General features: G+C 53.5%; 1 protein-coding gene across 3 annotated transcripts in view; it reads left to right on the top strand.

Moving 5' to 3' along the window:
* ADCY5 (adenylate cyclase 5) overlaps positions 1–10200 on the top strand; it is a 152493-nt gene continuing 142293 nt past the window's right edge. Inside the window, exon 1 of one of the 3 annotated variants that reach the window (XM_057503356.1) lies at positions 1–1685. In XM_057503356.1, the coding sequence (XP_057359339.1) occupies positions 561–1685 (1125 nt within the window). In that variant the 5' untranslated portion in view covers positions 1–560. The remainder of the gene's footprint in view (positions 1686–10200) is intronic. The other 2 variants (XM_057503353.1, XM_036905615.2) reach the window with 2 other exon arrangements.

Genomic DNA, 10200 nt, shown 5'->3' with positions numbered 1-10200 from the left:
CAGTCCGCCGCGAGGAAAGGGCACCCACTCGGTCTCCACGCCCGGACCCCCGTGGAGCCGTCCTAGCCACTGCCTCGCCGAGTGTGCAGCTGAGCTCCGTTTAGGCAGAATCAGCGAGCGCCGCGCCCGGGCATTGCCAGTCCCGGGGAGGCGCCGCCCGCAAGGACACCTCTCCGTCCCGCCTCGTCCGCAACTCTGGTCCTCGCCGAGCTCGACGCGAGCCAGGAGTCTGGACGTCCCTCTGCGCGCAGCGCAACAGCCCGAGCAGTCCCTGTTGCCCCAGCTCGGAGCCAACACCATCTCGGACCTGGGACCCCGGACGCGGATTCTCAGCCACTTCTCACCTCGGGGCTGTTCCTGCCTCTCCACTCGCCCTCCTGCTGCCTCCTTCTCCGCTCAGGACGGGGGTGCCAAGATGCCCAGCTGCTGCGCAGGGCCCCGGGCCTCCCCCGACGTGTGACCCCAGCCTGGTCCCCCTGCTCGGCCGTCCGCCCTCCCCTTGGAGACCCCCGGCCCGGCCCCCGGGGGAGGAGGAAGAAGACGACGAGGCTGAGGGGGGGATGTCCGGCCCCAAAAGCGTGAGCCCTCCGGGCTACGCGGCGCAGACAGCGGCGGCGCCGGCTTCCCGGGGAGGCCCGGAACACCGCTCCGCGTGGGGGGAGGCCAATTCCCGCGCCAATGGCTATCCCCACGCTCCTGGGGGTTCTGCCCGCGGCTCCACCAAGAAACCCGGGGGGGCGGTGACCCATCAGCAGCAGCAGCGCTTGGCCAGCCGCTGGCGCGGCGACGACGACGACGAACCTCCGCTGGGCGGCGACGACCCTCTGGCCGGGGGCTTCGGCTTCAGCTTCCGCTCCAAGTCGGCCTGGCAGGAGCGTGGCGGCGACGACTGTGGCCGCGGCAGCCGCCGGCAGCGGCGGGGTGCGGCCGGCGGGGGCAGCACCCGGGCGCCCCCTGCGGGTGGCGGCGGCGGCTCAGCGGCGGCCGCCGCAGCCGGCGGGACCGAGGTGCGCCCGCGCTCTGTGGAGCTGGGCCTGGAAGAGCGGCGGGGCAAGGGCTGCGCGGCCGACGAGCTGGAGGCCGGCGCCGTCGAGGGCGACGAGAGGTCCGGGGATGGTGGCAGTTCGGCAGGCTCGGGTGCGGGGCCCGGCGCGGTGCTGTCGCTGGGTGCCTGCTGCCTGGCGCTGCTGCAGATATTCCGCTCCAAGAAGTTCCCGTCGGACAAACTGGAACGGCTGTACCAGCGCTACTTCTTCCGTCTGAACCAGAGCAGCCTCACTATGCTCATGGCCGTGCTGGTGCTCGTGTGCCTCGTCATGCTGGCCTTCCACGCTGCGCGGCCGCCACTCCAGCTGCCCTACCTGGCCGTGCTGGCGGCCGCTGTGGGCGTGATCCTCCTCATGGCCGTGCTCTGCAACCGCGCTGCTTTCCACCAGGACCACATGGGCCTCGCCTGCTATGCACTCATCGCCGTGGTGCTGGCCGTCCAGGTAGTGGGCCTGCTGCTGCCCCAGCCGCGCAGCGCCTCCGAGGGCATCTGGTGGACCGTGTTCTTCATCTACACCATCTACACACTGCTGCCCGTGCGCATGCGGGCCGCGGTCCTCAGCGGGGTGCTCCTGTCTGCCCTCCACCTGGCTATTGCTCTGCGCACCAACGCCCAGGACCAGTTCCTGCTCAAGCAGGTAGGGGCCCACCTGGCCTCAGGGACTGGTTTGTTGGGTGGGCAGGCCTTGGCTTGACTCAAAAGAGAGAGAACCCACCCTCACCCATTAAAGTGGTGAAAAGAGTCAAAGATGCATGGTGTGTCAGCCGTGTGGTGTCGTCCAGCTTCTTAAGCGTCTTCACTTAGAGAGTGCCCTTGGACTGTGTAGAATGTTCCCTGCTAGGTATAAGACACAGGCTGAACTACCCATTTTGTGGGGATACGAAAGAGGAAGGATGGTAGGAAGGTAAATTCTCTGGAGAGGTCTGCTTCGCTTTTGCGCTTCTGTCCCTGTGTGTCAAAGACTTCTGACAAAAGTAGCTAGGCGCTGTAGCAGCCTCTCCCTCCTAGGAGCCATTGCTGGCTTGCTAACCCAGCCCTGGAGAGAGGGTTGGGGAGGAGAGACCCTGTCTTAAGGAGGAGAAATAATAACCCTGCTTGTTGTCTGAGGCTGGGGGTTCGGGAGCTGAAGATATCCTTGAACTTGAGGGAGGACTGACAAGTTTGTTTCATTTACAAATGTGCCCCAAGCCAAGGTGGGAAGGAGCCTCTGAGATGAGTGTGGTGGCAGTCTCCCTCTTGGCCTGAGCAGAAAGCTGGTGTTGGCTATCATGACCCCTACACACGGATACTTCCGGTTATTGCTTGTGGTGGGAGCTTTTTATCACTGTTGGGACTGGTTGGGTGAGCCTAGAATGGTGGGCTCAGGGAAATCAGCTTCTGTCTGCGTACCCAGTGATTCCATTGAAAGCTTCTGGGAGAGGGGTGTGCTTGCCCTCCTGACCTCGGGTGAGACCAGCTCCTGTGACGTGCACACCTTCTGCCATTAGCAGTCGCCTTGTCTGTGGCTTCCTGGGCCTCATCCCTTGACTCCTGCTGAGCCCACTTGTTTGCTTGCACCTTGGCTGTGAGAGTTCCCATCTCTTCCTGCATCCTCCTCCTCTAACAGAGCCTCTTGAGTGTATTCCACTGCATTTCATTGCTTTCCTCCTCCTTACTTCTAATGCCTTTCCTCAGACTTTGACCCTGTTGAGTACGGGTCTTTCTCTGGGGGCTCTCCTGTGCCCCCTGGCTCCTGGGTGTGGTGCTCCCCTCAGGGAAAAGCCCTGCTATGGCCTCCATGTGCTGGGCTCTAGCTGTGCCTCCCAGGAACTCTGACTGCAGCCTCTCAGAGAGAATGCGAGTGTTGTGCACGCCCCATCTAGTTCTGACCTCCTCTGTGCTACGGCTACCTCCTGCAAGGAGCCCTCCTTCCATTCCAGCCACACTGGCCTTCTGTCTTCTGCAAGGTTAACAATGGAGTCAGAGCCACAGAGTGGAGCACTTCTTCTCCAGTGCCTGCTGGCTTTGCTTCCCTGTCCGGGGATGGAGGAGTCCTGAGTTGTATATGTTTTTCCTTCTCTGCTCTCTCCTTGTCAAGCCCAGTGCAGGTGCTTAGTAGGGATTTAATTAAAAAAAAAAAAACTGCTTGCCAATTTGGTTGTGTTCCAATAAGTGGAGCAGGTGGGGTTGTTGAGGCTAAGTTAAAGTTTTTCTGATCTTGGAAAGATCAGAAAGAAAGAATCTTTAGAGATCAGCTTTGAACTTGAGAGAGAAACCTATTGAGAGCAGGTGGTTTTCTAAAAAGTTAACTACTATTGTTAGTGCTTATAATGGCTCCAGCTCTTTTGGCCTGAGCACCCAAGCTATCACCTGGGTGCTGTATCTCTGGGGGCTATTCTTGGCTTGGGTAGGAGGCAGGATGCTTGGCTGGGTGTCATTTTTCTGCAGAGGGGATGGCATGTTATCCACTTGGAGAAGCAGAGATTTCAGGATCATTTAGGGTGTTTCCTGAACCAGACTTGGGATGAACGGTCTGATTACAGACCTAGAGAGTCCTGGATATATGATTTCAAGAGGCTGGAGTCAGAGCCCAGAAAAGGAGTGCTGGACCTGGGTTACTCCAGCTCCATCTTAGCATGAAAATGCAGTGTAGCAACAGAGTGTCTGACCGACTTCCCTTTCTAGCTTCTCAGGCAAATCCTCCTCCCTTCTCTCTCCCCACCTCCACCAATTCTCCCCCATGCTTCTTTTACCCAGCGTGGCCTTTACACCTTTGTTTGGCTGTAGGCTTTTGGATAGATTTTTACTTAACTTCTCATAGTCTGCTCAGTTGAGTACAGCAGACCTAGTTGGGAACAGCGCAGTCCAAAACAAGGGAATGCAAACACTTCTTCTCTTTGGCTTCAGAGAAAAGCATATCTTTTCTGTTTGTATTTGATTTACCTTTCTAATCATGTCTGTTTTAAAATTTGTATTTCTTAACCAAACCCTGCCAGTGGGTGGGGAAATATTAGTGGGACAGTCCAGCATTAACCTCTGCCTTAGGCTACCCAAGAGCAGCAGGTGTTTGAGGATTGTGTCAGATCCTTTTCTTCGATGAAGATGCATGTCCAGGGAAATGGGGCGGCAGTGCATGGTTTCTAATGTTGGGGCCTTGGACACATTGCAGGCCCTCAGTAAACTGTACCGGCATTTGTTCATTTCTTGTTCTGCTGGGTTGGCCCCCTTGCTCCCACAGCCCAAGTCTTCTCCATCATCATCTGACCTATTGGAGTCTTCCCAGCCCCTCTTCCGTTTCACCTGTTTTGGCCTTGCCCAGCCCTTCTTATGTTGGAGGCTCTGCCCTTCGCTCCAGCTAGGAGAAGAAGCAGTTGGTTTGTTACGGGGTGCCTCCTGATAGTTTTTACTCAGGAGAAAACCAGGAGGCACGGTGGGGCAGCCTCTTTGGGTGCAGATGTTCCTTCCCTAGTTACCTCTTTCCCTGGTATCCACCCTCTCCCCCTGCTCTTCTCTCTCACTTCCTTTCTTTTCCCTCCCCTCCCGTCCCCTGTTGCTCTCTGCCCACCCCTCCTCTCCTCTGCCTGCCTGCTCATTCTGCTACCTATCTCCTGCTCCCCATTTGCAGCCTCTCAGCCTCTCCTTCTGTGCTCTTGTCTCACTGTTGTCTCCTTGATGGGGTACAGTAGGAACGTCACGGGGTTGTTTTTTCCTCTGTCTTCGCCTGTTAGAAGTCCCTCTGCTACACCCATACCATAAATAACACTCGAGCATCTGCCAAACACATTCCTCACTTGTGTTAATAGGCTGCAATGAAGCCGGAGCCTGTTACCATGGCGACCTCATTTTTGTTTGACTGTAACCCCCTCTGCTGCATAAAGCCTCCGCATGCACTCACACACAAACAAGCAGGCTCACACAACTATTACATACGCTTAGCTATTAAAGATTATTTTGGAGAAATAATATTTTGGAGAAATCTTTCAGCCCCGCAGGAGTGGGCAGTCATTTGGCCCAGGAGATGGGCATCTCTGCTGTCCAGTGTTATTCCAGGAGTGGATTGAAAAGTAGAGGGTCCTATTCAAATGTGTGGAATTACTATTATGCAGCCACATTAAACCTCCCTGACATGGTTTCTGAAGAGAAGATTCTGACCCATGTGGGCCCCTGGGCTTGGGAGAGCAGTGAGAGGTTGCCCTTGCAGTGTGGGATTACCCCTCCCCTCCCCAGGCCTCCCTTCAGCTCTTTTTCCCCTGACCCTTTTGGAGAAACTCAGTGATTTTCTGCATTTCTTCCTTTGTGCCTGTTTGAACCTCCAACTGTCACCAGTTGTTCCAGAGATCAGAAAGGCACAGGCTCTGTGTGGGTGATGTTCTGTGACTGTGAGCATGTGTGTCTGTAGTGAGGAGGCTGGGGATGGATGGGGGTGGGGATGCAGACCAAGAACCAGCTGACTGCTGTGGTTGCTGAGGGCTGGGTGCCTGCACGCATGTGTGTGCACGTGCGTGTGTCATGTGGGCCAGCCTGGGTGATGGAGGTGGGCCCAGGCAAGCCTTTGTGTTGACTTTGAAAGGAGATCATTGCAGCTCTGTCCTGTTTATTCTTGGCTGGTGGCCGGCTTCCCGTGGCCATTTGCCGTTTGATTCTGGGCCTTGATTGCCCTTCCAACCTTGACCTTTGGACTCTCAGAGAGGTACCCTGGGTGCACATGCTCCTTTTCCATAATGAGCTGACAGCTTGACTTGGGTGGCCACTTCCTTTGACCCCATGGAGTCCCACCTTCCCTTTCAAAAGCCTTCCTGCTGCCTACCTGCCCAGCTGCCCCCTGAGTCCTGCTGAAGAGCCACCTCCTCATTCTGGGACTTGGCCCATTGCCTCATCTGGTGGGTCTGTGTGCTGCTGGCAACCACTGCCTCCCTGCCTGCCCAGGTGGTGTGGAGGAGGGCACACTTCACCGCAGCGGCCGGGAGCTGTCTACCACCAAAGACTCTCCCGCCTGCATTTCTGGATGGTAGAAATCTGGCCTCAGTGACCAAAGGCAGCAGCAGCTGCTGGGGTGGAGGCTTTCCTCTGAGTTGGGAGCTGAGGACGGTCTGCTTGTCTTGCCACAAGGCTAACTGTCCTTTCCAGTTCTATTTGCTAATTGTTTTCAATTACGTGGCCTCCTTCTCTATGTGGCAGGGAAAGGGGTGCTTAGAGTGTAGCAGAAGCCCTTGGGGGTGGGGGTGTCCAGCAGGACTACTGGATAGGGGTTCATCACTTCTAGATCCCAGGGGTGCCTCAATTCCTATGGGGAAGACTTCAGGAATGGTAGAGAGCCAGCTGAGGAGTAGAATGACCATTGCTATATTTGTATCGCTGTTAGTAATTCGATCGAAGTTCTGTTCTGGAGCATGAGGCCTGTGTGAGCAAGCGTTTATAGGATAGAATGCTCGTGTTTGTCTAGGAGGAGGACACAGACAAGGTATTACACTGCATCATGGAAACCTGCCCGATCTCACAGAAGAGTTTTAACAATCAGCATAAAAGGCCTGGACAGATGCTTTCCTCTGCAGACAGGCCCTGGCCACAAGGCACTCTGTCAGAGGGTGCAGCTGGCAGCAGGAGCAGGGCTGTGGCACGTGGTGGGCTCTGTCTCTCCTCCTGAGAGGTGTGAATGGGGCTCTCCCCTTGGTCGCAGCCAGAGATGGGCTGGTGTTGGGGGGAGGGGGACCCAAGGTGGGAGCCTCTATGATAGTGCCAGCCTCTTGCTGGGAGGCTTCCAGTCCACAGCTGCCTGCCTGGCACCTCAATTAACTATTTATCTTGTGGTGGGTCCAGCTCATGGCCGTTTACTTCCTGGGAGTTCAGCCTGCGTTGGAATGGAAACAGTTTGCTCTGATATGATTGTGCTCATAAATCCTTTGGGTACAGTTACGTAAGTTATGTTTGGCATATCCTTCTTTCTTCCATGATTATCAGTTGGAGGTAGCTAGCTGATGGAGGGCAGAATTAACATTCATTTTCTCTCCCAAACACAAAACTTCATGGAGATAACTGGAAAGCTCTACTTTTCCCGCCCCCCTTTTCTCAAGGCAATGTCTAGAAGATCTTACAACAATGCAAACAAAATATGGGGGTTTCTAGTTAACGGACCATGGGCTTGAAGTGAGCCTGCATTTTGGCCTGGCTGTTAGAAAAGACTAGCAGGATCTTGGTTAGGTTTTATGGGCATATACAGTTCATAGGAAGATTTAGGACCCCTCTGAAATACTATGTTTGATTTCAGTATTCAGAGGACAGTGACCAGCTTGGTAAGGAAACCCTGGCTTCTGAAAGACCATTTGAAAGAAAGGGAATATTTAGCTGGGAGGAGAGTAGAGATGGGCAAGGCATTATTGCTGGGAATCCCTGTTACCAGATAGTAGAGGAGGGACTAAATTTATTTTTAGTTGCTCCCAAGGGCCGGGCTGGCACAAACAGGTTCAAAGAGTGGAACAGATTTCAGCTCTGGGTGGGAGATACCTTTCTAGTCTTTGGGGTTACAGCCACCAGATGCCTTCTGGGGTAGCCAGCTTTGTCAGTGCAGGTACTCAAGTGGAGGTTGGACAGCTGTCTGCAAGGCTTGCTACTGAGGAAATGGAAAGTTCTGCTTCTAAAGGTCTGGGGTGGGGCCCAGAATGGATCTATTTTTTAAACGTCTTAGATTTAGTGTTTGACGTTCCACAGATGATGCTGATGACCAACTTCATAGGTTTTGAATCGTTGGCCAACATCACCATTCACACCCAAACCTAGGATTCTGTGGTTTGGTGTCTTGCAACAGCATGACTGCCTCCTGAAATCTTTTGGGCTTCCTATGTCTCAGCCTCTGTTCTAAAGAAACAAATTTACTGCAGACCAACTGGGAGACATCTGGGTTGGGTGGTGAGTGTATACTGATGTAAGGCTGCAGATCTGAAAGGCTACTGGTTATGTGAAACAGGATGGGAAGGATGCCCCAGATCTCCTCTCATCCCTTCTTCCCACCATTCTCACCACCCCCACCCCTTTCCGGTTTGAGGCAAAGCAATATGGTTCACCATTGTTGGTGAGATAGGGAGAGGATCAGCAGAAAGATGGACCTTAGTTTAAGTCCTAGTTTATTCATTAATTTGTCTGGGTGAATATGAAAAACCCTGAAGGCACCCCAGGTCTGGAACGGATGGTATAGAATGTGGAGAATGAGGAATCAGGCATGGAGGTGTGAGGTGAGAGGTAAGGAATTAGGAGATGGTTTGAAGAGAGGAGCAGGCCTTTAGGAAAGGAAGAGGGGATTGGAGCTGTGAGTGTGTGTGTGGGGGAAGGGATGCTCTCTGGGAACAATGGAATATAGTCACAAGAAAGGGGGGTAGACAAACAAATGCAGGGAGACAGTAGTGGCTTTATTCCGCAGGCCAGCCTCATGTGTAAGCTTGAGATCCCTACCCCTCTTCTTGCTCTGGGAGGGTTAAGAGCCGTTGCTTCTGAGCTTGAGGCTTCCTGACCTCACACCTGAGTTCCCTTCAGGGGCTCCATGGGCTTTTGGAAGTGGGCCTCAGGGTCTGGCACATAGTAGGTGCTCAGTGAGGGTTTGAATGAATGCACAAGTGAATGGGTGGTGGGGTGGGTGGATTGCTGCGCAGACTCTGCTGCGGCGAAGTGCTAGACCAACACCTCCACAGAAGGAAGCACTGCAGCCCAGCTTGGAAGCCTATTTTGGTGGACTGTAATCCTAAACTCTGAGCAGGGCTTCCAGAATCCCTCTTGCTGCAACTTAAAATGTGTGCCTTCTTGGAAACAGAGAGCTGTTGCCTGGCACTGCTGATACTATATCACTTCACAGATTTGAAAACCATTATTAAGTCATTCTTTCAGCATTCTCCCCATTCATTTAGACAACAGCTGTTTATTAGGTGCCTACTGTTTACCAGCCACTGTGCTAGGCCGTGGAGTTCAAAGATGACTCAGCCTGGGTCCCAGCACCCAGGACTACGTTAGCCCAGACTCTCCCACTAAGTGGCCTTTGGAGGGATGCTAATAGATGTTTCACATACATAACATTCAGTCCTGTGTCAAGTAAGTTTGGAAGTACTGGGTTAAACAGACGTCTTTATGGTAGGACCTTAAAGCTTTTAATATGTTAATATGCACTAAAAATTGACAAGAGGGGGATACTGCTTGAAGCCTTTATGAAATGTATTTGACTGTAGAACCAGTTTTTCCAGGAATATCACAGGGGGCATTAGTGTTTGTTGGAACTCATTTTATGTTGCGCTGCTTCAGGGGCTGGGAAGAACCTTGAAATTTCTCAGGGACCAGCTCGCTGCCTCCTGGATAGGCCTAGGCAAAGTGATCTAGACAGGGGCATTTGTTGGGTGGATTTCCTTGCTCCAGGAGGAGATTGCCCAGCCTTCATTGTCTGGCTGCCTGTTCTAAAGTCTTGCCCCTCATCTGGGTCCGAAATCCTTTATGAAATAAAACAATGGGCTGGAAGGGACCAGGGAGATGCCTCCTTTATTCAGTTTCAGTTTCTCTTAGGACTTTTTTTTTTTTTCTGTCATTAGACATTGGAGCTCCTTTAATGGGTGTGGGGTCCACTGAATGTCTTTCCAGAGCTTTTGCTTCAAACCCTGAGTGCCTGGCTGCACATAGGGAAATGGTGATGGGCCATTCCAGATCTTCCCTCCTCACCCAGTTTACTTTGTTTCCTTCCCACCCCCACTCTCCAAAAGGAGGAAACCCTTAAAAAATATTGCTTATAAACAATGAGTATACATTGAGTCTTTGCTATAAGCCTGGCACTGGGCTAGTCCCTTACATATATGACCTCATTTAATTGAATATCAATTCTATGAGAAAGACATTTGTATCCCTCTTTCAGGACTGCAGAAAATGAGTAAGAGAAGGTAAGAAGCTTTCCCAAGGTCACACAGCTAGTGAACACAACAGATGGCTCCATGCCCGCCCATATTCCCTGGGCAAGTACCTTTCCACTCTCGCCAGCTGGACGTCCAGCTGTCAGCACCTGAGAACTCTGGAGGGCCGCAGCCTCTCTGCTTGCTCATGGGGCAGGTCGGAAGCCCTAGGGAGTTACCAGCCCCAGAGCAGCTCTCACCACTGACTGCTGGGTGCTGGCAGGTAAATAGCCCAACTGCTTGTCCCTGGGGTGGGGCGTG

The sequence above is a fragment of the Manis pentadactyla genome, chromosome 1 (assembly GCF_030020395.1).
Source record: "Manis pentadactyla isolate mManPen7 chromosome 1, mManPen7.hap1, whole genome shotgun sequence".
Classification (NCBI taxonomy): Eukaryota; Metazoa; Chordata; class Mammalia; order Pholidota; family Manidae; genus Manis; species Manis pentadactyla.
This window is presented reverse-complemented; position numbering and strand designations above follow the sequence as displayed.